This window comes from Fusarium odoratissimum (assembly GCF_000260195.1).
Source record: "Fusarium odoratissimum NRRL 54006 unplaced genomic scaffold supercont1.2, whole genome shotgun sequence".
Taxonomy (NCBI): domain Eukaryota; kingdom Fungi; phylum Ascomycota; class Sordariomycetes; order Hypocreales; family Nectriaceae; genus Fusarium; species Fusarium odoratissimum.
In genome coordinates, this window is record NW_022158688.1 from 465,745 (window position 1) to 493,072 (window position 27,328).

Consider the following 27,328-nt stretch of genomic DNA (forward strand, 5'->3'; position numbering starts at 1 on the left):
CCGAACATTTACCGCCCAGGGGAGCTTTTACAGTGGAGACCTCCCTCTGGAATGCTCCCCTGTCCCCTAAAGTAGTTATAGCTGACCTGGCCAACTCCAACCTCCGATTCCCTTGTTGGAGCCATTACACAAAAACACCAGAAACAATGCAACACCCGAATTCTCTGGCGCTTCTGGGCGCTATTTACGCTTTTACTCTGGCTGCTGCTGGCAGCGTGCCTAGAGGTGTTGGCCCAGAATGTAAGAGTACTTCGTGATCATGAAGTGAAGCTATGGGGAGCTAACAGGTGTTGTAGTTGCTTCTCACTATCAGGGCGATGAATTCTCTTGCATCACCAACGCAGCGATCAAACTGAGCCTTGACCGGGTCAACGATAACACGTGCGATTGCCCCGATGGCTCAGACGAACCAGGCACCGCTGCCTGCGCCAACCTCGATCCTCTCTCCCCCGAACAACCTCTCGTCGGCTCCATCTCCGGCACGACAAACACCACCAATGCACTGCCCGGCTTCTGGTGCGAGAACAAGGGACACATTGGAATGTATGTTCCGTTCCTCTACGTCAACGACGGTGTGTGCGATTACGAGCTCTGCTGCGATGGGTCAGAGGAGTACGGTGGTGTAGGCGGTGTCAAGTGCGAGAACAAATGTGCCGAGATCGGAAAGGAGTATAGACGATTGGAGGATGAGAAGAAGAAGGCTTTGCAAAAGGCTGCGATGAAGAGGGGCGCTATGGTTAGCGAGGCTAAGGATCTGAGACAAAAGGTTGAGAAGAAGGTGGAGGACTTGAAAAAGGAGATTGCGGCGCTGGAAGTCAAGAAAGAAGAACTCGCCCAGAAGCACCGCGATGCTGAACAGCAAGATAAGGGAAAAGTTGTCCGCGAGGGGCCCGGCGGTGGTAAGCTCGGTGTTCTTGTTGGTCTTGCCAAGACACGCGTCAACGAGCTCAGGGATACATTGGACAAGGTCGTTACCCAGCGTGACGCTCTGAAGGAGCGAGTCGGGGAGCTTGAGGAGCTTTTGACAAAGTTCAAGACTGACTATAACCCCAACTTCAATGACGAGGGTGTCAAGGCGGCGATTCGGTCTTTTGAGGATTATTCGGCTCGTCGGGCGGAGAGCAAGGAGGAGGTTGTGAATGATGAGGATATCTTGAGTGTTCTGAAGGAGGATGGGGAGAATGGCGGTGTTAACTGGAGTGAGTTTGAGGAGGGTGAGGGAAGCGATACTGATATTCGTAAGTCAACTCTCCCACAAGATGGTGCGTTATTTGCTAACATATTAGTCTACAACTTTGAGGCCTACCTCCCTCCTCCCGTTCGAGCTTTCATCCACAACTCTCTCGACAACCTCCGTGTCTGGGCCATCACCAACGGCATCCTCGCCGACAACTCATCCCCCGGCAAAGAATCCACCCTCGTCCGCGCAGCCCGCGAAGCCGTTGACGCTGCCAAACGTGATCTCTCCGACAAAAAGTCCACTCTCGACGTCGAACAAGCCGATCTCGATTTCGACTACGGTCCAGACGATATCTTCCGCGCCCTCAAAGACAAATGTGTAACCCTCGAAGCCGGCGAGTACACCTACGAACAATGCTGGCTCGGCAGCACCAAGCAGAAATCCAAGAAGGGCCACGGCCAAAGTAACATGGGAAATTTCAAGCGCATCGACCGCGAAATGGCAGATGAAGAGGACAGAATCGACGGAAAGAGTCTTGGACGCGGAGAGAGGATGGTGTTGAGGTATGAAGATGGTCAGCAGTGCTGGAATGGCCCGCAGAGGAGAACGGATGTTTGGCTGGGATGTGCGGAGACGGAGGAGTTGTGGAGGGTTAGCGAGAGCGAGAAGTGCGTTTACAGGATGGAGATCGGTACGCCTGCTGCTTGTGACTTTTCGAGATGGGATGTTGGAAGCCAGCCCAAGAAGCCCAGATCTCGAGATGAGCTATAGATAGGAGCAGAGATGGGAGAGGGTTAGAATGTTGGGAACATACAATGCTGATTAAGATAGAATACAACACGACTCGGTTCAATACTCGTATTATACATGCATGACATATTTGTAACGTCCAAGAAACGTTCCTGATATCAACAACCCCCCAACTCCCGCACCTTGAAGCAAATACCGACCCCTCAGCAACTCTCTTCTCTGCAGAATCTACCAGAAGCTGCACCATCCTATGTAGTGCTGGCACAGATTCTCCAGCTTCGTAGCCTCCATGATCAACTTGTTGACCTGCGCAATGACATCTAGCTCCTCGTTGTTCTTAAAGTCACGGCCCGTAAGCTTCTGCTGCACACGGTCCAGCACCTCCACCGCCCTCGCGTTCTGGCTCTCTACCTCTGGTGCGCCGCCATTTGTCATGGCCTCGCCCGCTGAACTGTTTGTTCGGGCGCGTGCGCGGGTCTGAATTGATGGTTCAGGGGCGTTGAGGAGTTCACTTGGCGCGACGTCGCTGTCGAGGATGGATTGGCGACGCGCGCGGACTCCGCCTGGGACGGGCATGGCTGTGTCGCGATCAGAGTTGAAGTTGGGGCCTGTTGGGGATGCGGCGTTTGTGAGACGCCATGTAAGGAGAGGATCATGGATGAACTGTGAATGTCAGTATGAGATGTATCAATCTGGAGAGGGGGGTGACTTACCGCTTCGAGAACAGCCATGACGCTCTCTTTGTTATCTCGTAGAACCCTCATCACGTTCTCGCATGTGATTCTAAAGCTACCCTCGATGTTGCTAACCTCCATAGCATAGGTCAGCATGCGAGTGAGTCGGAAAGGAACCCTCTCCGGGTATTTCTCTCTCTTCATCGCCACCTCGAAACAATCGCCGAAATCGATGTGGATGATCTTTCCAGTGATGCGGTCAAGCATCAAGTTGGAAGGATGACGATCACCCAGTCCCAGAATATATCCCACCATGGACATGACACCGAGAGAACGAGTGTAGTTGGTTCGTCTCTCAAGCCAAGCCTCAGAAGACTTTGACTTGAGCCAGAGAACACGGTACAGGTCCTGTCCGGTGGTGTTGTCGAGTGCATAACCGAACACCTCGACTTTCTGCATCAAGGTGAGGTTATCGTAGTCAGGCGCCATCTGGAGCATGATGCGGTGTTCAATGTTGAGCAGGATCTTGCGACTCTCACGATACTCCCTAATAAGAACGTGGAGGGTGTCGCTGTTGGGAACCCACCCGAGCAGACCGCTATTCTGCGAGAGCGGGATGGCAGGGTAGCGCTGGATGTTGAGGTGGCGCTTGAAGCACTCCGAGTCGTGGGCGAGGAGGGTGTTACACAGGCCGAACAGCTGCATAACTCGTTCGTCCTGACGGATATCCTCGTGGCCCTTTAGCAGGAACGCGTACGACTTTCCGTCACTGCCGTTGACGTTGAGCTTTCGTGGACGTTGCTTAGAGTTGATAACACTAAAAGTTGTGTCAAAGGACATTATCCTTACGATGGGCTGTCCGCTCTTGTATGTTCCTGGAACTGCCAGGTCCAGGTTCTTGGCGTTGAGGAGCTTGGGCGAGCAGTACGTCAACTCCAGGGTGGTGACCTGAGGTAGCTGCCTACTTATTCTGCGGAATACCTGATAATACAGATCCCACGCCTGGTTCAGGTCGTTGACGTCTTGACTTGTCTCGTACTGTCGGCACCAATCTTGTGCCTCCTTAAGATCTCGTCCGAAAGCCTGTGCGAAAGAGATCTCGCGCAGAGTTTCGGGTCCACGCTCCAGAAGTTCGTGTAGAGGCGCAAGTGTTGCAAACATCCCTTCAATGTTGCTATCACCAAAGTACAACCGCGAAGCTTCCTCCAATCCCTCGTGCCAGAGCTCATGCCACAAGACAGCGACGCGAATCAGTTCATGACTGACTATGTCGGCTTGAGCGACCAGGTTTGCGCTGTGCTGTCTCATGCTATCCATAATTTGAGCTGCAGAACGAGATCTACGCGTGTTCTGCCAAGATTTCATGGCGACAGTGAGAGGGTAGACCAGAGCCTGAGGATGAGCTCGTCCGACATCTGCAAGAAGGTTGTGCACCGATTGCTGAACTCGCTTGTTAGGCTGGTTGATGCGGGCGATCAGTTGAGGAATGACTTCGAGCCATGTGTCGACGCTGACATTGGCAAAGCCTTCGGTAACGGCTACGTTGACATCTGAGCTTCCGCCATGGGTGAACCAGAGTGTCAATAGTCGAAGAGTATCCTGAAGCGAGCTTCCTTGTGAAAGTGCGATGGATTTGAAGAAGCCCTTGACAGCGGGAACGACGTGATCAATCACCATATTGTGGTCTGTCCTCGACAAATGTCCCTCATTTCCGGCTGTGAGTGTCTGCACAATCTCGAAATTGGCCAATGCCCAGGCATGCCAGGCCTTGTACCATCGAGGATTGTACTTGGTCGCCTGAGAGTAAGACAGAAGAATATCTTGAACCTGGGTGTACTGCCAATCATCCTTGTTCAGCGCAATCAGCCACTCTCCCTGGCGCAGATAGCACTTGGCCAAGAGGACTGTTTGGTCATACAGCGCTCGCGAGGTATGTGGGCTTATGAGAGAAGGATCCATCGGGTTCTGGAATCCATAGTCGCCAGTGATGTTGACATCGTTACCAGCTTGGGCAGCGAGGTGGGCCCTAGCAACTTCGAGACGATGCGCAGCATCGTTGGTGAACTTGCGCAGGCAATACAGCGTCTTCTCCGGAATGTTACCCTTCTTATTGACGGGCAGCTGCTGTCCAAGCTCCCACTGGTACTTGAGCACGGCATAGATGACCTGTGCGGCCGGTGCAGCTCTGGAGTTGGGTGCTGGCTGTCGCTGCTCATTCCAATAAGGAATTGCTGATATCAGAGGAGCGTCAGTTCCGATGAGCTGCTTGAGCGACTTCTCAGCCAGTCCCATTCGTCCAGACTTGCGGCAAAGGTTGGCAAACTTGATCCACATGTGCATGTTCTCGGTAGGTGCAATCACTATGGCACGTAGCCTGAGCATGCGCTGCCAAACCTCAACGTTCCTCTGACAACCCTTTAGTCGAGTCTCCCAGGTTCGTCGCATTATGGCCTGCTTCTTCTCGTCACATTGCTTGTAGACGATGAGCTCCTCAAGCTCCGCAAGCATCTGTACTCGAACGACGACTTGGTACGCCCGGTTGTAAGACTCACTAACCAACGCACTCAACTCGGTATCCAGGCCTTCACGGGCTTGCTGAACGCAGGCAATCGCCTCGCGGAACTGATTGCGGTGGAGTGCCAGAATGGCACCGAAGAAAGATCGATCGGGTGAGTATCTCTTGAGCGATGAAAGATAATTGTCCATGGAGTCCCACTTATTCAAACCCCATGCAGCAGCCGTGGCGAGAGGGGCAATCATTCTCTGGACTTCAGGAGTAGAGTTGGCCCAAGTGCTGCCAGTCAAAGATGCCAAAGCCTCCCACTCTCCCAAAGCATGCAAACAACGCATCTTACCCATGACAATGTCAACGGGTATCGCCTGGTCCTCAGGCACCTCTTCCTCACGCTTTTCATAAAACGCCAGCGCCTCTTCCCAACGCTCCAGCTTCTCAAACCAGGTCTCCCGCAGCTGGATGCCTTCCTTATACAGCTGAGCTTTGCGGAGAATACCAATGGCGGCATCAGACTGTTGGAGCTGATTGTTGATAACGATCAGGGCCTCGACTGCACCGCTGCTCTGGTCTTGCAGGAACTCGAGTTCCTTGTAGTGCAAGGCCTTTGCGTACGCGTGACAGCGAGCTGCCTCCCTACCGAGAACTCGAATGTCAATCGGCAAAGCCTTGTCGTCATGCTCCATAAACTCGGCGAGGTTGAGTAGGAGGCCAAGCAGATCGGGTGGGACGTTCTCGGATTTTATAGCGCTCTCAATGTTCTGGATGAGCTCGTCTTGGAACTGTTCATAGAGCTCGCTCCAGCAAGATACGAACGCTGAGTTAAAGAGCTCTCGAGCCAGAGGTAGATACACGCTGGCGAGGCTGGCGCAAGCTCGGAGAGCATGGTTTGGTGACTCGGTAAGCAAAGTTGTACTGAAACGTCGTAGCCACTCTTGCCAATCCTCCTTTGTGGATTTGCCCTTAGTGTCCCAAGCAGCCTTCAAATGAATAGCATTCATCTCCAGCTTCTTAGTGCCTTGATCCGCAAAAGGAGTCTCGTCTGCGCCATCAGCAAAGCCAGCTCCAGAGCTCAAGTCCTGGGGCAGAACCTCTCCCTTTTGAAGTTTGCTCACAAGCAGCTCGTAATTGGAGTGCTGGATCTGGTGCTGATTGATGGTCTTGTTGACAGTACCCATGAAGTGTAGATAGTCTTTGCCCAGCTGTTGGATGAGCGCACAGAGCGTATCTAGAGCAGCGGTACGGAGGACAGGCTCACCCATGTCCAAGACGCGTGTAAGAGGGTGGATGATCTTCGCAGCGAAGTCGTTAAGGTTCACTTGGCGAGAGATCTTGCCGATCGTATCGATAGCCTGCTTTCTGATGAATGTAGGCTGACCCTGCTTCTCGAATGTCCTGACGATGACGGGAATGATAAGATGCATGTACTCCTCAGCGCTTGCGCCAAACACCAAGAAGGCGTGCATTACCCTCTCTGATGGTGTGCGCTTGGCGGAAGTATCCTTGTCGAGAACACCGAGCATCAGTGGTAGCAACCCAGCCAGGTAAATCTTGAATTCGCCCTCAAGCGACCTCGAAATGGCCTCAACCAGGGACAAGATCGTAGTCTGTAGTGAAGGTGAGGTATGCCAGTATTCCTGCAGGATCTCGACAATTGACGGCAGGTAATTTCTTATATGTTGTCGCACAATGCTAACGAGGGTGGCCAGTTGATTGAAGTAAGACTCGAGTCTCGTAGAGGTCGCCGATCGTATCACCTGTAGGAATGCCGGTATGATTCTATCAAGGAACGACACACACTCCAAGCCAAGGGTGCGGAAAATGTTCATGATCGCTTCAATCACGGCGGCGTGGTGCTGGACCAACGAAGAGTCCTTCAGGATCTGGAGAAGAGCATTAATCACAACAGTCGGGAAGTACTCTTTGTTAGAGGGTGTCAATCCGGTCATCATGAGAGAAATGTCTGTTAGTTGGTTGGCCTCGCCCCGTCGGGAATCGGGGGTTCGTTCCTCGGCCTGATCTGGTGTCAATAGTTGCATCAATTTTCGCCATTTCGCCAGATTTACCTGGTGTTTGTAAGGATCCAGAGCGCCAAGAATACCCATCAGTTTGATTGTCTCCTGTCGCAGGGGTACTTGTTGTCCTTCGGTTCGGATGATGCTCTGTAAAATTTCGAGCAGCTGTGGGTATTCGATGTATGGTTGAATGACGTATCCTGAATTGCTCGCAAGCTGTCCCAGAGCATGTAGAGCGGCACCTCGTTTTGCGTTGGAGCTCTGATCCTGTAGCGCATCAAGAATGATTGGCATCAGTCGGTCCTTGTACGGCATCATGTCCTCACCGCCCACAGTCGCAAGCTCACCAATGGCCTTGAGAATGGTAGCAGCAACAGAAGGGTTGCTGTCCTTGGCTTTGGGGAGAAGTACTGAAATCATGGGCTCAACATAGGGCTTGATGAGGGATTGCGCGTTTTGAACCAAGAGGCTCAACAGCTTTGCGCTCTCCTCCTTGTTCCTGGCGACATCGGAAAACTCGAGCTCAGTAAGCATTTGGATGAGAGTCTTTCGTAGTGAAGGAATGACATATGCTGGGTTGTACCTAGCCAAGCGACCGATAATAGAGATGGCGACTTCTCTGATAGAGAAGACCTCATCGTTGAGCGCAAAGAACAAGATACGAATGTTTTCGGCCTTGGCCAAGTGTCTGTCAAATCGTTCGTCGAGAGCCGCCAGAACTGTCCGCCTGATATTCGGTTCAGGGTCTGAGACTCCGACTGTGAGAAGTTTCTCAATCACATCACCCACAACCTGAAGCGCATGGTAACTGGTCTGATTGACGATCGGATCGCGAACGTATAATTGGCAGCATGTCAAGGCCGCTGCCTCACGGATTTCTGGATCCTCGTCTTCAACGTACTTGATTGCTACGTCTCGAACAAACTCGTTCAGAACATGTCCTGAGAAATCGAAACTACCGAGAGTGTTGAGCGCCAACTTGACCTCAGCCCTTCGGTGCTCATAAGCGTGGGGGTCTTTTGCGTCTTTGGGAATAATCGGGACTGAGCTGAGAGTATTTGGTTGTGGAGCGCCAAGGGGTTTAAATGGTTCACCGCAGAGAACTACGCTGAGCATATCAAGTAGTCTCTCCTGGATCGTTGGCTTAACCGGGGGGATGTAGAAGGCCATATCGACGAGAGCCTGTGTGAGCTTGGGGGTAAGATCGCACGCAAAGATGGGATCTAAGAGTGCCTCCATGTATTTGCTGAGCGTCTGACCAACAGCGACAGCAAGGCGACTAATGCAGTCAAAGACAGGGTCGACTGAACCTCTCTTGCGAGACTGGAGGCTGAGACCTTCGCGCACGTAGATCAAGACGCCGTCGAGGTACGGAGCAATAGCGCTTTTCACCGAATTGGCTATGTTACCAATAGCAAGGAAAGCGTCGTTACGCTCCTTGTCCTTCTTCAACATGCCGGACAGGTATACCATGAATTTGTGCAGCCAAGTGTGCGCAAAGTCAGCTGGCGAGTAGCTGGCAAGGTCTGGGATCAAAAGAACCACAGTCTTTCGAATAGTCGGATCTCTGTGGTCCTTGTGTTTGAAGACAATTTCACATGCTTCTTGGTAATGTTCCTGCATGTACATAGCTCCTTGCTCAAGCAGTTCCTTCAACACCAGTAACGAGCCATGGATCGATTCGACAGTGTTCACCTTGAGACCGGATCTCGCCTCGTTGTAAATCTTATCCATCCATATTTGCTTCATCTCCTGGTCTCGTTCACGAAGGATACGGAAGCAGGCGCTAACTGTTTCCGCTGATGTCGCCCGAATAAGCTGTCGAGGGTCTCGGAGTCCTACCCAGATCCAGTCGAAGATTGTCGGGATGTATTGATACATAAGTGTCGGGGCACTACGGGCCAGTTCGCGAAGGACAAGCACAGCGCTATATCTCCGCTCCTCGATGCGGTCGTTCTGCAGCCACTCGAGAGCGGTGTTAACCTCTGAGTCCACCACTTCTGATATCATCGCGCCACCAGGTCGACATAACTTTCCGAGCGCGATCGCTGCCGGTTGCATAGGGTTGATGTCTTTGCCTCGAAGAATGGTCTTGAGGTTCTGTGTGAAACGCGTGTATTTGACGCCGACGTCGACGCCATCGAAATCGATGAGCGCATCGAGGGCATAGATGCCTCCGAGCCGCTCGGACGAGTCGTTGCCATGTGTAATAAGCTGTGTAATCCTGTTGTTGACTGCGTTGTAGAAAACCTGGAATTGCTCGGGGCTAAGGTCTCGATGGCAGACAGCTACAAGCTCGCGAAGCTGCACGGCGGATCGTTTTCGCAAATCATCGCTTGTTCTATGGGAATATTAGACCCCTTTGGCCTACCAACCGTCACATGGTGAAACCGACCTTGATTTTAGAGCGCGGGAGATGTTATCCAGCCGGTCCAGGGCGACCTGCTGTGCTTGCGCCATGATGCCGTCGCGGCACTGGTGTGAGAGCGATCAACGTCGCATGTACTTGAATATCGAGCGCTCGATCGGGGTCGGGCGTCTTCGTGGAGGAGCGTATGAGGTGGAGGGGGAGATCGTAATTAAGCTTCGAGGAGGCAGCGCGTGCACGTGTTGTTCGTTGTGAAGGCGGCCGAGACGTTTCCAAAATACAAATACTGAAAGGAGACGCTCAGTTCAGTTGAGCGCCTTCGAGGGTAACGACCGGGGTGGTATTAAGAGAGGTGCATAGCACCGGGGAGGTTGAAGTTGGAGGTTGATGAGCTTGGGTCGGGCGGAGGTCATTAGATGGATCAAGTTTGGAAATGGCGGGCCAGCGGTGGAGCGCTACCGCGGTGTCATCACAGTGTCAACAGGCATCAGTAATATTCAAGCAGCTTCTTTGAGAATGGAAATTCATTGCAGGAACTATTAAAAAAAAGAGACATGAAGACTAACAGGCATAGGCAAATTTTAATTCCTGTTATTGAGCATTATTAAAGATTGTATGAAGGACAACGCTGAGGTCCACGTTGCAAACTGTACGGTACATATCAATTATCACACTGTCCCGCTACTTCAAGCTTGCATCGTCCTTATCACGCTTATCGATAATCGCCATCTCGACTCAATTCTAGGAATCGCCTCAGTCTTCCAGAACTCTCAACTTATTCATCCACATACACCACTCCCATAACCGTCTATATCTCTCGCGCTGTCAATCCTTGTCATTGCGGATACCGAATCACTGCGCTGGTATCACCTCCCGGATCCATCACTTTCCACGATTACGCGACATCCTTAACTCATCAATCATGGGTAACGACGGCGGCTCCATCCCCAAGCGTCGCGAGCTCGTCAAGAATGCGGCGCGCGCTCCTACAACATCCGAGCTGAAAGCGACGGCCCTTGAATCGCTCTCTCACGCCTGGGCTCACTGTGCTCTCAGCGGCGAATTCCTCGACGCCGATACTCTTGTCTCCGACTGGCGCGGCCGTCTGTACAATTACGAAGCGATTATCAAAGGTCTTATGCCCTCTGATGAACCAGTTGACGTCACTCCTGCGAGCCTGGGTATAAAGTCACTACGAGACGTGACCAAGCTGAAGGTTTCCAAGAATGGCGACAAGTGGGTGTGCCCCATCTCCATGAAGGAGCTTGGCCCTGCTGTGAAGTCTGTCTACTTGGTACCCTGCGGCCATGTCTTTGCCGATGTAGCTATGAAGGAGATCCAAGAAAAGGCATGTCCAGAGTGCGGTACTGAATTCGAGCAAGACAACATCGTTCCACTTCTTGCAAACTCCGAGGCGGATATCGAGCGATTGGAGAAGAGAATCGAGAACCTCAAGAGCCAAGGGCTTACACATACCCTCAAGAAAGACAAGTCGGAAAAGAAGAAGAAACGCAAGGGCGAGGATGTGGAGAAAGAGGACAAGGCTGCGAAGGATAAGAAGTCAGAAGATGCCAGGATAAGTGGTATCAACAATGAATTTGCGGCATCGTTAACGGCAAGAGTATTGGCTGAGCAGGATGAGAGGAATAAGAGAAGAAAGTTGGTGGCAGAGTCTGCAAGACGGGAGACTGCTAGAGGTTGAGAATAGGATTACAGCACATAATGATACCCAAAATCAATGAATATTTGCAACAAACGAAACGATGTGACTTTGATTGTACTCGCTCAAGATTCGTTGTTCCACGTCGGTGTCGCCTCTCTCGCTAACCAAATTGAATCCAATTGAATGGAGAGACTACAAACATTGACGACTGTATCTTACAATGCAAAGGCAAACGAACCGTTCACAATAAGATTCGAGTTCAAATAGGCATTAATGATAATGAAGCGTGCAATGAGAGTTTCTTCATCGGAGTCTCGTGAATTGTCGCACAAACTTCCTGTACTGACTGTTCATTTAGGGTAGCTGCTTCACTCCAACATGAAGCTTGACTGGACACAGAAGACATGTCATTACCAAGAAAGAAATCTAAACCTGACTGTACAGAATGATCATTTTAGTAGTGTATAACTTAGGAATTAGTTATGAAGAATGTAACCAAGATGCACGGCGAAGTTGAAATGATGCATTTTGAGGAGAAGTCAAAGCTTAAAGACAATAATCGTTTGGCACATAAAATAAAGTAGTCTATAAACAAACAAATCATGGGTATATAATGCATAACAGTACATCCAACAAACTCCACCTCAGTCATACCACTCATCAAATATTTCAACATCTCAAAAACTCCCTCGTAACCTTCCATGACGTCTCCCCCGGCTCAGGATCTCTAAAGAACGTAACCCAAATACCACCATCGTCCGCCGGTCCAATAAGCGCATTCTTAATCCTTCTACTCTCCGACACATCATACGGCGACTCAAGATTCGCTGATTTGAGAGCTGCAGAATCGAGGTGCTGAATACCTTCAAGCGCCGCTGATATCGGCGACACAGGTTCGGGCGTAGGAGTAGGAGATGAGCGACTCGACGCCAAACTGCACGGCGAGCCAGAGAGGATTTCTTCAGGTGTTGGATCGCTGAATGATGGGGGCGGGGGAGGTAAACTAGGAGGTTTTGAGACGTCGACTTTGATCTTCTTGGGATCACATGTGAAGAGGTCGAATGCCGCGTTTGCTTCGGCGGATACTTCGCTTAAACCGCTTGGGCTTGGAGCAACGAAGGGATCCATTGTGAAGTCAAGATCAAGAGGGTAGTCGAACTCTGACTCCTCAATCTCGATGCTTCGCGCGGCGATGACAGCTGTTTCGCGTGCATGCCAGAGATTCTCCCTGCGATTGCGCATTTGGTTTCGTGTCAAGAGCTTAAGCGCTGCGCGTCTCAGGAGAGGATGGCGACATTTTATAGCTGTCCAGTACACAGGCGGTATGATCTCCGTTTCGAAGCTAAAAGGCTCGAGTTTCGCGTTGGAGGGGACAGAGCTGATAATGGTTGATGCGAGAGTGATAATGTTCGCAAAGTTGGGTACGAACTGATCGAGCTTTGTCTCGCCTGTGTCCAAGGCAGTGGAAACCCAGATGAGAGTTGACTGGTGATATATGCGGAGGACGTTCAGTGAGTTTTCGAGAGAAGGAGATTGAGGACTCATTGATGTTGTCACGGTGAAGGCGGCGTGCCATCGACTCAATTGCGAGAGAAGACGTTGTTGTTCATTCTGAAGCTTTCGGATCTCTTCTGGTTCGGCATTCGGATTGTAAATCGGAGCTCGAGCGCTTGTGCTAAACTGTAAGGCATCATCTAGAAGAAGATAAAGCGCATATCGAGCTTCTTCGATGGTGGCAAAGACAGCGGGCATGTCGCTCCAGCTGCGTAGGTGCGCAGGAATAGGCGCTGGTCGACTGCCGAAGAGAAAGCTCGAGAGACTGAGTCGAGCATAGACAGGCACAAGAGAATGCTTAATCATCTCCATAGCCGGTGATCTTCCATCACCAAGCGTAGAGAGAATATGCCGTCCTTGACAAATATGCATCTGCGCAGCTGTATCGCGATCGATCAAGAACTCGACACAAATGAACAAGACACAAACAAGCAACGGCACAACAGACGGCTCACTCCTCTGCCCCCAATTCCTCAGCGACGCAATAGCATTTCCATACTCTCTAAACGCAAACCGCGTATCAATCTCCCTCAGACTCTTACTCTTGACCCCAACAGCCTCATGTAAACTGCTAATAGCGAGGATGGCATGTCGAACAGCTGGTTCGGTGGAACTCATCTTGAGAACCACGCCGCCCCAGAAACTAGCATCGATGGGACCGGAGAGCACTTTTGCAGTGCGCAGGCGGTAATGATCAAAGGCGCGTACTTCTTGGGGTGAGCCGAAGCCTGGTGCTGGGGAGAGTGATGTAGGTTCTGGGGAGGAGTTGGGGGAGGGACGGTAGCCGTCGCATTGACGGCCTGTTTTGATACATCGCAGACAATAAGGCTTGGCTTCTGTGGGTTGTTAGAAGAAGATTGGATAGAGGAATAGTGTTTGTTTACCATCACATTTTACTTTGCGAATTCTGCAGACTTGTTAGTGAATGATTTACGTGAGCGAATGAGTTATACGAACTTGCAGGTGATGCAGCCAGTGCGGACCTTCTTACTACCCTTACGGCCTGAAGCCTTGGGCGGTGTTTGCGACGGGACTGAATACATGAGGTCCACTAGTAAGTTAATTCTGTCTTAGGGCTGATGCTCAGCTTCAGTTGTCGAGGAAGAGTCCGAGATCAAGAGTCCGAGCCAAAGAAATGAAAGGAGCTTCGTGGGTGAACGTGGTGCCTTTATTTGCTTGGGTGCCCGCTGTAATTGTAGGGGCCTAGGCTGAATCCTTCTCCCCGCAGTGTTGATGATCCTTGCTTGATCTTGACGCGGTGCTTACAGAGCCCCTCGGCAGTGTATGGAGCTTATTTGCTGGAGAGGCGCTGGGATCGGGATTCTAAATGGATTGGGGCGCAGCAGCTATGAGGATGAGGCGGAGCTGATTAAGGGCATAGCCGGACAGCTATGATGATACTGTAGTGATTCATGATGGAGCTTCGCTGTTCCATTTATTGACACGGATAATAAATTGTTATATTGCTTCTGGTGTTAACTTGGCTAATGACCTAGACAGCAAGATGGCGGTTAGTACAGTGGGTGTCAGCATTGATAAGATGGGGATAGATTGGACGCCTGTCAGACCACATGCTATGGAGAGTCAATACGCATAAACTTAAACGTCATATGAAACCGCCAAACCTAGAACTAAAAAAGAAGAAACGAAACCCAACGGCTGTCAATATCCACGATAACCACTCCTCTCAGATCAGCCCCCAGCGCCTCAGCCTTACAACAGACTCCACCATATCTCCAATCCTTCCACGCAACTCCCCCTCTTCCCTAATTGGTCCGCTCGGACTCAAACCTCGGACTCAAATCGTAGGCGCAGTCAGACGCTAAATCATTCCAAAACAGTTCTATTTCCTCATTCGGACGTGTCTCTGGCTCGCATTCACTGTCCGAGATTAAAGCCAAGATTCGTAGTGATGCTATACACGAAATATAGTGAGATTTTTCAGCCTTGAGGCTGGGAGGATTTACGTATTGGAATCCGAGATTGAAATAAACTCAAGATCTTCAAGCTGATGTGAGGTGTATATAAGTGACGACGTCCGACGTATCAATGATATCTCTACTCATCCTTCGTTGACATCTCATTCTTTTCATAATGCCCTCTCTTTCAAAAATCGCAGCTATAGCTGCTGCATCCTTCACCCTCATCGACGCAAAAGCCTGTCCGCCCCTCGGCGCCGTCTTCCCAGCACCACAATCCCCCTCCCAAAGCCCCCTCGTTAAGAAAGCTGCATCCTTTCTCAAAGCAGGTCTCGATGCTCAAATAGGCGCTCAATTCAACACTTCAGCCCTCTCCATCGGTGTCAAGTCCCTTCATGAGGATGAACCTTTGTTTACGTATCAGTGGACACCGCCTAACCCCGGCGAGGGCACTGATAAAGTAGATGAAGATACTGTCTTTCGCATTGCTAGTGGTTCAAAGCTTTTCACGGCTTTGGCGGCGCACATTAGTGATAAGATTGATTTGGAGGCTTCGGTGTTGAAGTATTTGCCCGAGCTGAATAAGACGGCTGGGGATGATGATATCTTTTCGTTGAAGTGGGAGGATATCACCGTTGGATCACTCGCGAGTCATCTTTCAGGTGTTGGCGTTGATAGTAAGTCGCCTTCTCACCCTCAACTTCCACGTCTAACTGTGAAAAGTGGCCCAGGATCTTGCAATCTTCGGTTCCGACCCATGGCAGCCCTTCGGTCTTCCTGAGGTCCCGAAAAGCGAGAAGCCTAACTGCTCTGGTCTTCCTAACACTACTCCTTGTACTAGAAAGGATCTTCTTGAGCAGGTCAACCTTCGACCTCCAGTTTATGCCTCTTTTACCAACCCTATCTACTCCAACATTGGCCATGCTCTTCTTGGGCTTGTCATTGAGGCTGCTGAGGACATGCCCTTTGAGGATGTCATCAAGCGTGATATTCTTGATGTTGTTGGTATGAAGCATACTTATGTCGACAAGACCCCTCCCACAGATGATCTCTTCATTCCTGAAAAGGAGCCTACCTGGAATGCTACTCTCGCTGTCTTTGATTCGTAAGTCACATGTACTTCCCCTTCTGTTCTCACTGACTGTTTCTAGCGCTGGTGGCATGTTCTCTTCCGTATCTGACATGCTTCTCCTCGCCGATGGTATCCTCAGCAACAAGTTCCTCACCCCCGTTCAAACCCGCAAGTGGATGAAGCCCGAGGCCAACACCGCTTCATGGGGCTACCAAGTCGGTGGTCCTTGGGAGATCCTTCGCGGCGACAACATCACCTCCGATGGCCGTCTTATCGACATCTACACCAAGAGCGGTGATCTCGGTCTCTACCACTCCCAAACCGTCCTTATCCCCGACTACGACATTGTCATCTCCATTATGTCCGGCGGTCTCGAAGCTACTGCAAACCCCTACGTCACCGGCACCATCCTCAGCGCTGTTCTCCAAAACCTCCTCCCCGCTATCGAAAAGGTCGGCCGTGATGATACAAAGGAGGCCTTTGCAGGCGATTACGAGGACAAGGAGACCAACTCAACCATTACATTCGCAATGGACAGCGGTCCCGGTCTCAAGATCAAGAGCTGGCAGATTCGCGGCTTCGATGTCCTCAACAACATCGGAAACTACAATTTCAACGCCCTAGAGTCCAACGCCTCCACAGAGACTCCCTACGTCGACGCCCGCGTATATCCCAGCAACCTCAACAAGAAGGGTCAAACAGCATGGCGCGCCGTATTCGACCGTACAAACTCTACCGCCGACGCCGAATACGACAGCGCTTTGTTCTTCAAAGATGGAACATGCCAGACCTGGTTTCAGCAAGATCGTATGGTGTACGATTATCTACCGCTTGATCTGTTTGTTTTTGTTGAGGGTGAGGAGGGTGTTAGTGAGGCAGTGAGGAGTCCTGCTTTCAATGTTACTTTGACAAAGGTACGACAACCCGCGGAGAAGAAGGCAGCGGATGATAGGAATGCTGCTAGTGAGATGCACGTTGGAGGACTTGGTCTTACACTTGTGGCTGTGGCAACGTTTATGAGCTTGTTCTAATAGTTTGCAGGTTCAGTCCGGTTCTAGATATTAAAGAACGCGTTGGTGATTAATGTGGAATACATGAGACTTTAATATTATGTATAAATATCAGCCTTTAGCATTCACCAATGAGACTCAACCTTATAGATTGCAATGCACTGCTTAATCTACTAGGTACCTGGCCTAGCCTCGAGTGAATCTCACGTGCAAGTGTCCTCTGGTGACCCAGTGGGGTTCAGTTAGAGCCTCAAGAATGTTACATCAAAAGATGCTACCGGTGCTACGCAAGCATCATAGGTGCCTATTTAGTTTCATCGCCCTCTGACTCATACGGAGTGGCCTGAAACCATTAAAAAGCTGCGTCCCTCTGCCCAAACCCCGCGACATGGTCAAAGCGGATCTCAAAATGTTGGATCGACTCTGGTTTCCCGTTACGTGATTGGCTCTCGCGTATAACATGGCAGGTCTGTGAACTCAGCGCATGTCATTCACGAAACCAGGCAGCAAGGCTCTAGATAGTTGCAAAATAGTTAAAAGGGTTCCCAGAGAATCAAATGACTGTCTTCTCAGAGCTTTTGATTCATTTGAACCGTTCATCTCACTGTATTCAGCAAAGCATCACCCAAGATGGAAGACCAACAAGACAGCATCATGAGCCAAGGCCTCTTCATCGGCCTCCTGGAGATGATATTTCCTGGCATGACATATCTCCCCTATTTCGCCGCCTTCGCCTTCCTAATCAAATACGCTCTCGAATCTTGGTCCGAATCCATCACCGCGCGCTTCATCTCCACCGTCGAAATTCACGCCCAGGATGAAACGTACAACTATCTTATGAACTGGGTCTCCCGAAACAACATCTCCCAGGATAACTATCGCCTTCAAGCTTCCGCTGCACTGAATAACTCCTCTTTCACCTGGTCAGATGAGCAGGATGGCAAGCCTGATGTAGATGATGACGAGGAAGATGATCCTGTGGGCAGACAGATCAATGAGATGCGGTCCAAATCATCGACATCACTGAATAATGCTAAACCGCTGTACTGGACGCCTGCTTTTGGTACTCATTTCTTTAGGTATGAGGGCCGCATGTTGGCGTTTACCAGATCGCTTGAGGGTACAAACTATACGTCTACACCGCGGCAGCCTGAGAAACTGGCTATATCCTGCCTTGGCCGGGACGCCACTGTTCTCAAACGGCTGCTGTATAACGCTCGTGTCGACTTTTCTGAGAAGCAAAAAGGAAAGACTGGTATTTTCCGCGCGACCAAGCTCTACAGTGAAGATGAGATGTCTTGGACTCGATGCATGTCGAAAGCAACAAGACCTATGTCTACAATCGCCTTGGATGAACATCTCAAGCAAAAACTCATCAAAGACCTCCGAAGATATCTAGATCGCCAGACTAAGCATTGGTATGCAACTAGAGGCATCCCGTATCGTCGTGGTTATCTCTTTTCTGGTCCTCCCGGTACCGGTAAAACGAGTCTGACCCTTGCGGCAGCTGGTCTTATGGGTCTGGATATCTACATGGTCAACCTGAATTCCCCACGTATAAACGAGGATAGTCTTGCATCTCTCTTCCAAAAGCTGCCATATACCTGCATGGTATTACTCGAGGACATTGACGCTACAGGATTAGCTCAGAGACGTGGTGCAGATACAGCGACTATGGGGTCGCGAGGACGAAAGAAGAAGAGTGCAGAACGTCTCTCACTTTCCGGTCTACTAAACATAATCGACGGTGCAGCTGCTCAAGAAGGACGCGTTCTCGTCATGACTTCAAATCACACCGAAAACATTGATCCAGCTCTCATTCGACCAGGCAGAATCGATTTTACCATCAACTTCCAGCTCGCTACATCAGAAGCAGCCGAAGCGCTCTTCACTCAAATGTTCGACGCCCCAGACGTGGACCATGAGTCGGAAAAGAAGGCAGTGAAGTCTCTGCAGGAGCAGGCGAGAGAGTTTAAGGCAAAGATTCCAAATCTTTCTCTTAGTCCCGCAGCTATTCAGGGGTTCTTACTCACGCATCAGGAAGACCCCGACGGTGCCCTTGCTGCTGTTGATGAGTGGGTACAAGATGCTCTGAAGCAGAAGGATGTTGTAGTTGAAGAAGCCCCCGAGTCTGAAAAGGAAGTCACAGACTCTGAAGAGGATGAGGATAGTGATGGGGGCTCTGATACTTCATATCGCAAATGAGAAGTGGTTGTAACCATAAGTGTTGCTTTGTTAGATAGAGTTAAAGAAGGCAGATATGAAAATTCGAAATTCAAAAGGTGTGCTAATTACATAGGCATAGAAATCCCCAGACGCTCCGTGAAAGGACTATTCCAAATTCCCGTCGAGTTCAACTCCCTATAAACAGCCAACCATTTCTCCGACTCAGGATACATATTTTCCAAGTCCCCCTTCTTAACAGTATCCAAATCCAACCCCCAGTGAACCCTAACGCCCCTCCCCTCCTCCCCACTACACAACTCCTCCCTCATAAACTTCAACAACTCCTCCCCCGTCTTAACCCCAAACAACATATCCATCTCAACCATCATCGTCGTCCTCCCCTGCTGCGGAGCCAAAAACGCAATAGACTCCTTAACAAACCTCAAAGCAAACGGCCCAGCAAGAAACCACTTTTTCTCACTAGCTGCTTTTTGGAATAGTGCGAGGATGCGATCGACGATGGAGACTATGTCTTGGTTGGCGTCGAAGGATAGCTCCATGGCGTAGGCTTTTACGTCGTCGACGGCGCCGATGTTGAGAACTTTGAAACTCTTGTCGATGTAGTGCTTTACGGGGAGGCTTTTCATGGCGGTGGTTATGATGCCCGGGCTGTGAAGCGGCCAGCGGTTGAGGATCCAGACGAGGATGTCTTCGACCCAGTGGTGTTGGGCGAGGAGGCCTGCGAGCCAGTTATCGAATCCACGACCGCCTTCGCGCTTTGTAGCCGTTGAGCATGTGCGGATGGTGGTAACGGCGATGTTGCGGCCAAGTGTTTCATAAGGGTTCAAGTCGATCTCGAAGTAGTGATTCTGCAAAGGAGCAGAAGCAAGGCCACCTGCAAGTTGGGTCTTATAGTCTTGCCAAGTCGTCAATGACCGGACTTCGCTAAGGAAGAACGTGGGTACCACTTCAATGATGTAAGAGTAGACAAGACCTAGACAGCCCATTGCGATAAGTGCAGCTTGGAACCAATCATCATCCTGCTTGAGCTCCTGAGCATCGCCCGGGATAAACTTGGCAGGATCCGTGACGCCATCCTTTGGCTCAATCTGATAAACCTTTCCGGTCTCAGAGACAAGGATGATAGCTCGAACGAGGCTGGCAAGATTTCCAGAGTCTTTACCACTGCCATGAGTGCCAGTCGTTATAGCTCCGACAAGAGTCTGTCCATCATACGCTCCCATCGTCGCAAGAGCTTTCCCCATCTTATCAAGCTGGGAGTTCAAATCCTTGATCGTGATACCACTCTCAACCAACACGTGGTCTGAAGCTTTAGAAGGTTCTTTCAAAGTATCAGAGTTCAACTTTAAGAACTTATTCATGCCATGTGGATCAAGCAAAATCCCATCAGTAGGACAAATATCCGAGAACGAATGTCCCGAGCCAACAGCCCTGACATTAAGTTTCTGCTCCCGTCCATCTTTGACAGCTTGGACGAGGTCCGATAGACCCTTTGGATAGCGTAAGGACTTGGGTGTGCATTGTTGCTGGCCGATGCAATTGGCCCACGAGCCCTTGGGGGGAGGGCGAGGTCTGAAGAGTTCTTTGCCAGGCTTGGAAACCCCCTCAATGGAATCTTTGAGATTCTTTATCTCTTGGAATAAATCTCCGTTCAGGGAAGGGTCGATTGTGCGACGGTGCACTTCCTCAGCGAGAGCAGTGTTTGTTCGATCATGGTCGAACTTTTGAACGAGCTCTGCTGCGGACAGATTTTGGAGATCCATGATGTACTATGGTCGAAGGTATTATTTCATAAGTAGAAACTATATTCGCATAAGGGAAGAAGAGCCAATATTTGTCGCCTTATAGCAGTTTCATGGCTTTCTCTTGGGCTTTTCCCAAAGAATGTGAGGAGGTCGACTGAGACATATTGGCTGAATTTACATTCCTTATTGGATGGATATACGGCGACTAGGCAAGCCACAGCCGAACTAGCGACTCGGCACTTCTGAAAACGAAGGACTGCAGAATCTATAGCTGGCTAGACCATTATATGGATCAGCTGCATGTCCGAGAGTTTGAGGAGCTGAAAGTCAATGCAAAGTTATCACATTCGAAGCCCTCTTATCATAGGCCAATTCTAGGGCTAGCTTCTTGAAGGGATTCAGCTTCCAAAGTGGTGTTTTATTTGTTACTGTGTGGCTGCCGTTGGCCTGATTTGGAACGGCTGAATATTTCAGCTCGCCGCATCAGAATCCAGTCTCAGGCTCACGCACCTACAAGTTGCCTACTCTAAAAACCTAATAGAACAAGAGAAGCGACCTAAGTAAAGTCACATGGTCAAATTTCTGGATGTCCTCTTCTAAAGCTAGCCTAATAGCACCACGTGTATTTACAACCAGGACTGAGAAGATAATAATGGTTCCATCAGGTGAGAAGTAAGTCATGTTGATTACCGAGATCATAGTCTCGTCATCTAAACAAAATCATATACAAGAAGTGTTAGCCCCCCAGGCCCAGCCCAGCCTCATTACTGCTGTCCATTAAACCCCGTAAACCCATTAACACCATTCCCCAGTGTATCAAAACCGGGATATATCTGCCCCCAATTAACATACTCCGTCTGCGGTGTCATACCTCCCGTGGGAATAAGTTGATCGGGCATCATCTGCGGATACATAACCCCATTGTTCCAAGCCTGCACATCCGTCCCATCCATCCCCAACATCGGCTGCATCAACTCCTCAAACCCAGCCGCAGGAATTACCTCATTAACTGTCTCAGGAACCTGACTTCCCCGTAAAGCAGTCCTAACAGTCCGCACACTGTCTCTATGACCGAGCATCACACTACCGCTCTCTTCGGACCCATCATCCATTACAACGCCGGAATCAGGACGGGGCATTATGCCGCGGGGTTTGCGGATGCTTTGTGCTACTTGAGAGCGGATTATGTCGTTCTTTTTGTTGCTGCGGTTCGTGTAGGGCATGCTTTGTGCGTTTGCGATGCATTGGTCTAGAGTCTCGATGAAGCATTGGTAGAATTTCGTAGAGAGGGTTTCGAGAGTTGCGGGGTTCGAGATTTTGTCGAGGAGGGAGTATTTGAGCTGGTCGAATGCTTCGCGGTACTTGGCTTCGACTTCGAAGTGCTCGATCACAGGTGTGTATTCTGCTGAAATCAGCCCAATTCTCTAAGATTACGGGTGACGACTACTTACCGTATGGTCGAACATCACTATCATCATCATCGGGAAACACAATATTCCAGATCTCCTTCCACTGAACTTCAGGCGATGTACCACTCGCCCTCTTCCTACTCAAAAGCTTTGTGGCAGTCTGAGGATCGATGCCGCTTTCGGCATCAGCATCAGCAATGTCGCACATGTACTCCTTCGGCAAACGCTGATGATCACGTAGTTCTTTTCGCGTGGGAAAATCACGACTACAGCGATCGCAGACGAAAGCAGATGGATCGTCGCGCTTATGCTGCTTAACAATGTGTTGCCTTCAAAATGTCAGCAGGGCTCTGGTAGAGGCAGAGAATTCGACCAACCTGAGCTCAGCGAATTTGGGAAAATAAGTCATTGCGCAGCTATGATGATCCCTCACATTGAACCGATGAGGATTCCTCTTTCGGAACGGACAACTCAATCGAAGATTCTCGTCTTCCTTGGGATTCGGTCGTGAGCGCTTGGTCGGCAGATATCCTGACCCTTCACCATCGCTGAACTCATCGCCATCGTCTTCACGTCTCCCTTGCTTCTTCCTCTTTCCGCCCCGACGATCGCCGTTAGCGTCTTGGGAGGGTGTAGAGGAAGAGCTCGATGTGGACATTGTGTGCGATAATTGGCCATCTGAAGCAGATTGCCAAATATGCTGACCTATGTCTTGCGTGAAGTTGGATACGAGGCTTTGGACCTTGTCTTGAGGAATTGAGACGTCGTTGAGGTCGACGCCATAGATGACCTGAAGTGCGTAATTGAGCACTGAGTTTGCGTCCTCTTGCGACACATCCTCAGAGTCATCTTCATCATCATTAGAAACATCATCCGTGTGATGCGATTCTGTCGTTGGCGTAAGAACCCTCTCCTCTTTAACAAACGACTCTGTACTGGGGCTGCAACCGTAAGCGACACGATCGCACGGAAGCATCGGAAGACTCACCTCTCAGGTCTAACCTCTTGAACAACAGGTCTTCTATGCGCCTCATTCAAATTCCTAATCTTGATATCAAACTCAGGATATCCCGTGATAATCGCATCATCATCCTCATTAACAAACGTCGAGCAAGTTCCACTCGACGGATTATGCCGATGACAGATGCGACTCGCAGGCCGTGACCCATCCAGCGTCGCAGCAGCAAACTGCTCCTGGATCGAGCTCGCATACGTGGTACTAATCGGACTCGCCAGCGTAGAAAGCGAATGCGTCGTCGCAGAATCAGGCACATTCGCTGAAGAAATACTACTCATCGACGACTCCGTCGGTGATCTGAGACGAAAAGCCCCGGGGGTGAAGTGTAAACTCTCAGGTACTTTTTTGCCATTCCGTTGGTTTAAAGAGGGGAATTTGGAGAGTGGTGCATCTCTCATTCGCAGAGGAAGATGGTGAAGACCAGCTTCGCCGATGTGGTTATTATCTCCCATTGTCGCGATGCGTTTTAAAAAAGAAATGGAGAAATTCTGGAGGCGTTTGTTAGTCTAGGTGCGCATAAAGGCTGACGCCATTGAGGATGGCATGTTTCGGGTGTGTTAAACTTACAGGGTGAGATTAAAGGGTTATTTAATGCGAACTTGTAATACAGATGAAACAAGGTCAAAGGAGCGTTGAGAGGGAAAACAGACGATTGAAGGAGTGAATTAACCCGGCAGGTTTGACAGTAATTATGATCAATGATCTCTGAAACCGAAGAAAGAGAGGGCGTAAGCAGTGTTATATTAATGGAAACAGAATTAAATAAGGGAGAGAGGCAAGTCGGACATCCGTTTCATCTCATCTCACTCCCTCCCTCTCGCACAGGTTGCCTCGCCTGAAGCCTGCATCCAAGAGTCCTAGACTGTTGATCTAATTGGCAAGGCCGTTTTATTCTGGTCCACTGCGCTGGTATGAATGGGGTAAGGCTGGAGATGATCCTTGACAGAGACAAGCTCTGATTCGCTCATGATGGCCGTTGTTGCATGGGCTGTGTTGCTTGTTTTCCAGGCACCAGAAAATGGAACTGATGAACTGATCAGCCCTACGGTTCCAGTGGTTCGCTCTCGGGTCAGCGCTTGTAACGGTCTTGGGGGCTGGCTGATGCCATCGTGTTCAATTCACATCCCCAGGCTAACGTGCTGTCGCTTATCGACATTGAATGCAGACGATGTGGCATCATCGCTTAATCTGCGAGCAACAGTAACGACGCACAGCATAATGCAAGCAATTTACTGGATTGAATAGGCTTTTAAATGTGACGCCCGTTTAGAGCATGAGCCCGCTTCTCCCAGTGACACCCATACATCATATGAGCAGCTTCAAACCGTGACTCACTCTCCCAGCTTGAGGATCTCAGCAGCTCTCAACACAGCCTTCGCACTCCTCTCAACCCACTCCTCAGCCTGCGTCAAATTCCCCTGATCCAAGCTATCCTGCACCGCCGGAAAAACATCCGCACCATACCCACTATCCAGCCCCGGCGCACTAACAACATTATAAAACGAGAACCTACCCGGCAGTAATCCTTCACTCGCAAAGCCTCTGCTAAACGCCTTGTACCTCGCGTTAACAGCACTAAGCAGAACCGTATCGTTCAAGGCTAACGCTTGCTTGGCTAACGTAGAAATGCGCTTTCCTGCTTCTTCAAAGGAAGATACTGCTGAGGAAAGAGGCGTGAGATCGAGGTCGTAGGAGGGGAAGCGATCGGTGAGCTTTTCTTCGAGATCTTCAAAGATGTCGCGGAGGGCGCTGCCGGCGTGGGTGAGATCGAAGGGGATGAGGGGATCATCGGCGATGTGGTAGGTTAGGAGAGTGACGAATTGGCCCATTGCTGTGTGGAGATGAAAGCCTGGGTCTGCGTATTCAGTCATCCAGCGGTGGGTATCGTAGAGACTGAGTTATGTCAGTTGGCGTCATGGTAAGCCCAATGGAATACTTACGTATGGTATGCGTAAACGGTATCTTTGGGGCCAGGACCTCCAGCAATATCAAGCTATCGAAAGTCAGTCATGCCCTCAATCATATCTCATGTCACACTTACAGAAGTGATACCGTTGTGGTAAAAAGCAGCGTAGTCACTACCACTGCCCATAGCAGGCAAAACACCCTCAGTAGCATTGAACCAAGCATCATACAACGTCGGTCCAGCGCCATAGCCCTCAGGGAAGATGATCTTCTTCATCGTCTCAATAGCAATAGTCTGGATCTCACCTGATCCAACAATCTCTGCTCGTGGACCAGAAACAGCAGTGTCGAGGTTGATATATGCAACTGTCTTTTCGATAAGTTCCGGAAGATGGTCCTCGACCCATTCTGTGCTGCCCATGAGACCAAACTCTTCAGCGTCCCAAGAAGCTAAAATACTGCACTCGTTAGTTTTCATTATGGGTCGGGGTTGGTGAACTCACATTGTTCGACGAGGCTTCCATCCGTTCTCGACGAGCTTACCAAAAGCCTTGGCCATCTCAATAAGCAACGCACCACCCGACACTGCATCCGCCGCACCACCAGCCGTCCATCCATCTCTATGGTTCCCAATGATGACATACTCATCCTCATTTGTGCCATTAATCGAAGCAATAACATCCCACGCCGGCTCAAGCCTCGTATCCATGATATTCACAAGATTAAGCGTAGCTCCTGGTGCAGGGCCACTGTGATACGTAACATTTGAAAAAGCACCCTTGTAGTTTGTTCTGTTCACTGTTTCGGCGGAAAGGCCGTGGTTGTCGAGGGCGTGCAGGAGCTGAAGACCGTCACGGGGGGAGATGGGGATTGATGGGATCGATGGGCCGTAGGGGGTTATGTCGGCGCGGGGAGAGTCTTTGTGAGAGGCGTAGCCGATTGTTGAGGGGTCGCCGAAGGAGAGGGAGCCCCAGCGGGTGCTGCCTCTCTGGATGGAGGAGGGATGGCGAGCAGGGCCGTCTAGAGCTGTTATTATATGCTGATATCTGGGGATACTGCATGCTGACCTGGGTAAGGGAGATAGCCGTTTGCTTCTGTAATCTCGCCGTCCTCGAGAGGGTCTGTGTAAAGAATAGTACCAATCATGCCATGAGCCTGTTATGGATCAGTATCTGAAGTCTTCATTCATAGTCTGTTGGTGGAAATTTACCTCGGCGTTCTTGATCTTGACTCCACGGTTCGCTCCGCCATACTGAGCTAGAGCAATCTTTCCCTTCAGCTCAACACCAAGATCTTTGAGCTTCTGATAGTCTTCTCTCGAACCACGTCTATAGCACATCATTAGCCATGCTCACTTATTTCAGAGAATCTTCTTACCCAACGTAAACATATTCAGCATCGACCCTCCCACTGCCAGAGAGCGCATGGTACGCAACCTGCTCATTCGGATTCCTCGTCTGCTCATCAACATCCAACTTATCCTCCAACCTCTGTACATCATGCACACTCCCATCAGGCCGCTTCAAACTAAGCGTACTCTCAATTGGCTCCGTATACGTGATCCAATACTCATCAATCCAAGATTCCCAACCTGCGTCGATCCACTTCTTCTGCGTCCACTCTGCCTGAGATCTGTTATGGCCTGCAAGACGATAACCAGAGGTGTAGTAGAGGGACCAGTCTGAGATAGAGTTGTTGTCGAAGGAATTGACAAGGAGAGTTTCGACATCGGTGAGGACGGGAGGATATTCTACAACATCGCGTTTGACATGACGACTTTGAGAGGTGCGTGCTGATCGACGGGCTCGAAGAGCGGAGAGTTCGTCTTTGTCGGGGAGACAGGCGTACACACACGCCGCAGCAACAAGACAGGTAGCCAAATTCCTCGCCATGATTCCCAAGATTATTTCAACGATCGTAACGAGCCACTTCAGAGCACACAACAGAGAACTACATCATATTTATACTACCCCTCTAAAGCATCCTTGGCAAATCTCGTGCGGGGGATTCACTTACACCCAGTAACGATAAGCTAGCGCTTACACCGCATCTCTGAAAGAGGAATGTCGAGTTCACGAGAGCACAGAATTTCCATTAGGTGCACGATAAGATGTTGCGTCATACGACGAGGATTTGCTTGGCTCTGGTTGACCTTCCGTGTTAGGGCTCGATCACCGCGTAGCGTCGTATCATGATGATGCGGGGTTGAGGAACTTTTTTAATAGCCCGAGGATTCCGTGAGTTTATTGTGTTTAAGCTTGTTTTTTGAGGTTTTTATCGTGCGAGCTAGACCCGGTTTATGTTTGCTAGTTATCTGGTTGTATATTAGGCTATTCTCCGTTATGAG

At 50.2% G+C, this 27,328-nt stretch overlaps 9 protein-coding genes across 13 annotated transcripts; 4 read left to right on the top strand and 5 right to left on the bottom strand.

The window, feature by feature from the left end:
* Nucleotides 1-70: 70 nt before the first annotated feature.
* Nucleotides 71-2,100, top strand: FOIG_01764 (protein kinase C substrate 80K-H). Its single transcript, XM_031198743.1, has 3 exons — nt 71-240; nt 297-1,238; nt 1,287-2,100. The coding sequence occupies exons 1-3, from the start codon at nt 147-149 to the stop codon at nt 1,949-1,951; spliced, it is 1,701 nt and encodes a 566-aa protein (XP_031070780.1). The 5' UTR covers nt 71-146; the 3' UTR covers nt 1,952-2,100.
* FOIG_01765 (FKBP12-rapamycin complex-associated protein) lies at nt 1,314-9,984 on the bottom strand. 3 transcript variants are annotated; one of them, XM_031198745.1, is made up of 4 exons: nt 9,527-9,984; nt 7,183-9,472; nt 2,644-7,131; nt 1,314-2,593 (listed from the first exon to the last, which is right to left on the bottom strand). In XM_031198745.1, the coding sequence occupies exons 1-4, from the start codon at nt 9,589-9,591 to the stop codon at nt 2,159-2,161; spliced, it is 7,278 nt and encodes a 2,425-aa protein (XP_031070782.1). In that variant the 5' UTR covers nt 9,592-9,984; the 3' UTR covers nt 1,314-2,158. The 3 variants fall into 3 exon arrangements, with proteins under 3 accessions (XP_031070782.1, XP_031070783.1, XP_031070781.1); XM_031198746.1 differs by having other exon boundaries at nt 1,314-7,131; XM_031198744.1 differs by having other exon boundaries at nt 2,644-9,472.
* Nucleotides 9,985-10,200: 216 nt separating this feature from the next.
* FOIG_01766 (uncharacterized protein) lies at nt 10,201-11,314 on the top strand. The gene has a single exon (XM_031198747.1). It carries the CDS (start codon nt 10,422-10,424, stop codon nt 11,199-11,201), a length of 780 nt encoding a protein of 259 aa, XP_031070784.1. The 5' UTR covers nt 10,201-10,421; the 3' UTR covers nt 11,202-11,314.
* Nucleotides 11,315-11,598: 284 nt separating this feature from the next.
* Nucleotides 11,599-13,980, bottom strand: FOIG_01767 (uncharacterized protein). The gene is made up of 3 exons (XM_031198748.1): nt 13,674-13,980; nt 13,601-13,623; nt 11,599-13,552 (listed from the first exon to the last, which is right to left on the bottom strand). The coding sequence occupies exons 1-3, from the start codon at nt 13,757-13,759 to the stop codon at nt 11,832-11,834; spliced, it is 1,830 nt and encodes a 609-aa protein (XP_031070785.1). The 5' UTR covers nt 13,760-13,980; the 3' UTR covers nt 11,599-11,831.
* An 830-nt stretch (nt 13,981-14,810) lies between these two features.
* FOIG_01768 (uncharacterized protein) lies at nt 14,811-16,806 on the top strand (the record flags this gene model as incomplete). Of its 2 annotated transcripts, XM_031198750.1 has the most annotated exons (4): nt 14,811-15,312; nt 15,359-15,740; nt 15,787-16,621; nt 16,749-16,806. In XM_031198750.1, 4 exons carry the CDS (start codon nt 14,811-14,813, stop codon nt 16,770-16,772), a joined length of 1,743 nt encoding a protein of 580 aa, XP_031070787.1. The 2 variants fall into 2 exon arrangements, with proteins under 2 accessions (XP_031070787.1, XP_031070786.1); XM_031198749.1 differs by lacking the exon at nt 16,749-16,806 and having other exon boundaries at nt 15,787-16,738.
* Nucleotides 16,807-17,122: 316 nt separating this feature from the next.
* FOIG_01769 (uncharacterized protein) lies at nt 17,123-18,960 on the top strand. Its single transcript, XM_031198751.1, has one exon. It carries the CDS (start codon nt 17,348-17,350, stop codon nt 18,920-18,922), a length of 1,575 nt encoding a protein of 524 aa, XP_031070788.1. The 5' UTR covers nt 17,123-17,347; the 3' UTR covers nt 18,923-18,960.
* FOIG_01770 (uncharacterized protein) lies at nt 18,959-20,708 on the bottom strand. Its single transcript, XM_031198752.1, has one exon. It carries the CDS (start codon nt 20,665-20,667, stop codon nt 19,009-19,011), a length of 1,659 nt encoding a protein of 552 aa, XP_031070789.1. The 5' UTR covers nt 20,668-20,708; the 3' UTR covers nt 18,959-19,008.
* Nucleotides 20,709-21,304: 596 nt separating this feature from the next.
* On the bottom strand, nt 21,305-23,824 carry FOIG_01771 (uncharacterized protein). 2 transcript variants are annotated; one of them, XM_031198754.1, is made up of 5 exons: nt 23,644-23,824; nt 23,047-23,564; nt 22,436-22,999; nt 22,101-22,387; nt 21,305-22,051 (listed from the first exon to the last, which is right to left on the bottom strand). In XM_031198754.1, exons 2-5 carry the CDS (start codon nt 23,526-23,528, stop codon nt 21,414-21,416), a joined length of 1,971 nt encoding a protein of 656 aa, XP_031070791.1. In that variant the 5' UTR covers nt 23,529-23,564; nt 23,644-23,824; the 3' UTR covers nt 21,305-21,413. The 2 variants fall into 2 exon arrangements, with proteins under 2 accessions (XP_031070791.1, XP_031070790.1); XM_031198753.1 differs by having other exon boundaries at nt 23,047-23,824.
* A 583-nt stretch (nt 23,825-24,407) lies between these two features.
* Nucleotides 24,408-26,904, bottom strand: FOIG_01772 (uncharacterized protein; the record flags this gene model as incomplete). The annotated part of the gene is made up of 7 exons (XM_031198755.1): nt 26,359-26,904; nt 26,192-26,309; nt 26,049-26,136; nt 25,485-26,001; nt 25,118-25,439; nt 25,017-25,069; nt 24,408-24,969 (listed from the first exon to the last, which is right to left on the bottom strand). The coding sequence occupies exons 1-7, from the start codon at nt 26,871-26,873 to the stop codon at nt 24,408-24,410; spliced, it is 2,175 nt and encodes a 724-aa protein (XP_031070792.1). The 5' UTR covers nt 26,874-26,904.
* Between the last annotated feature and the right edge of the window lie 424 nt (nt 26,905-27,328).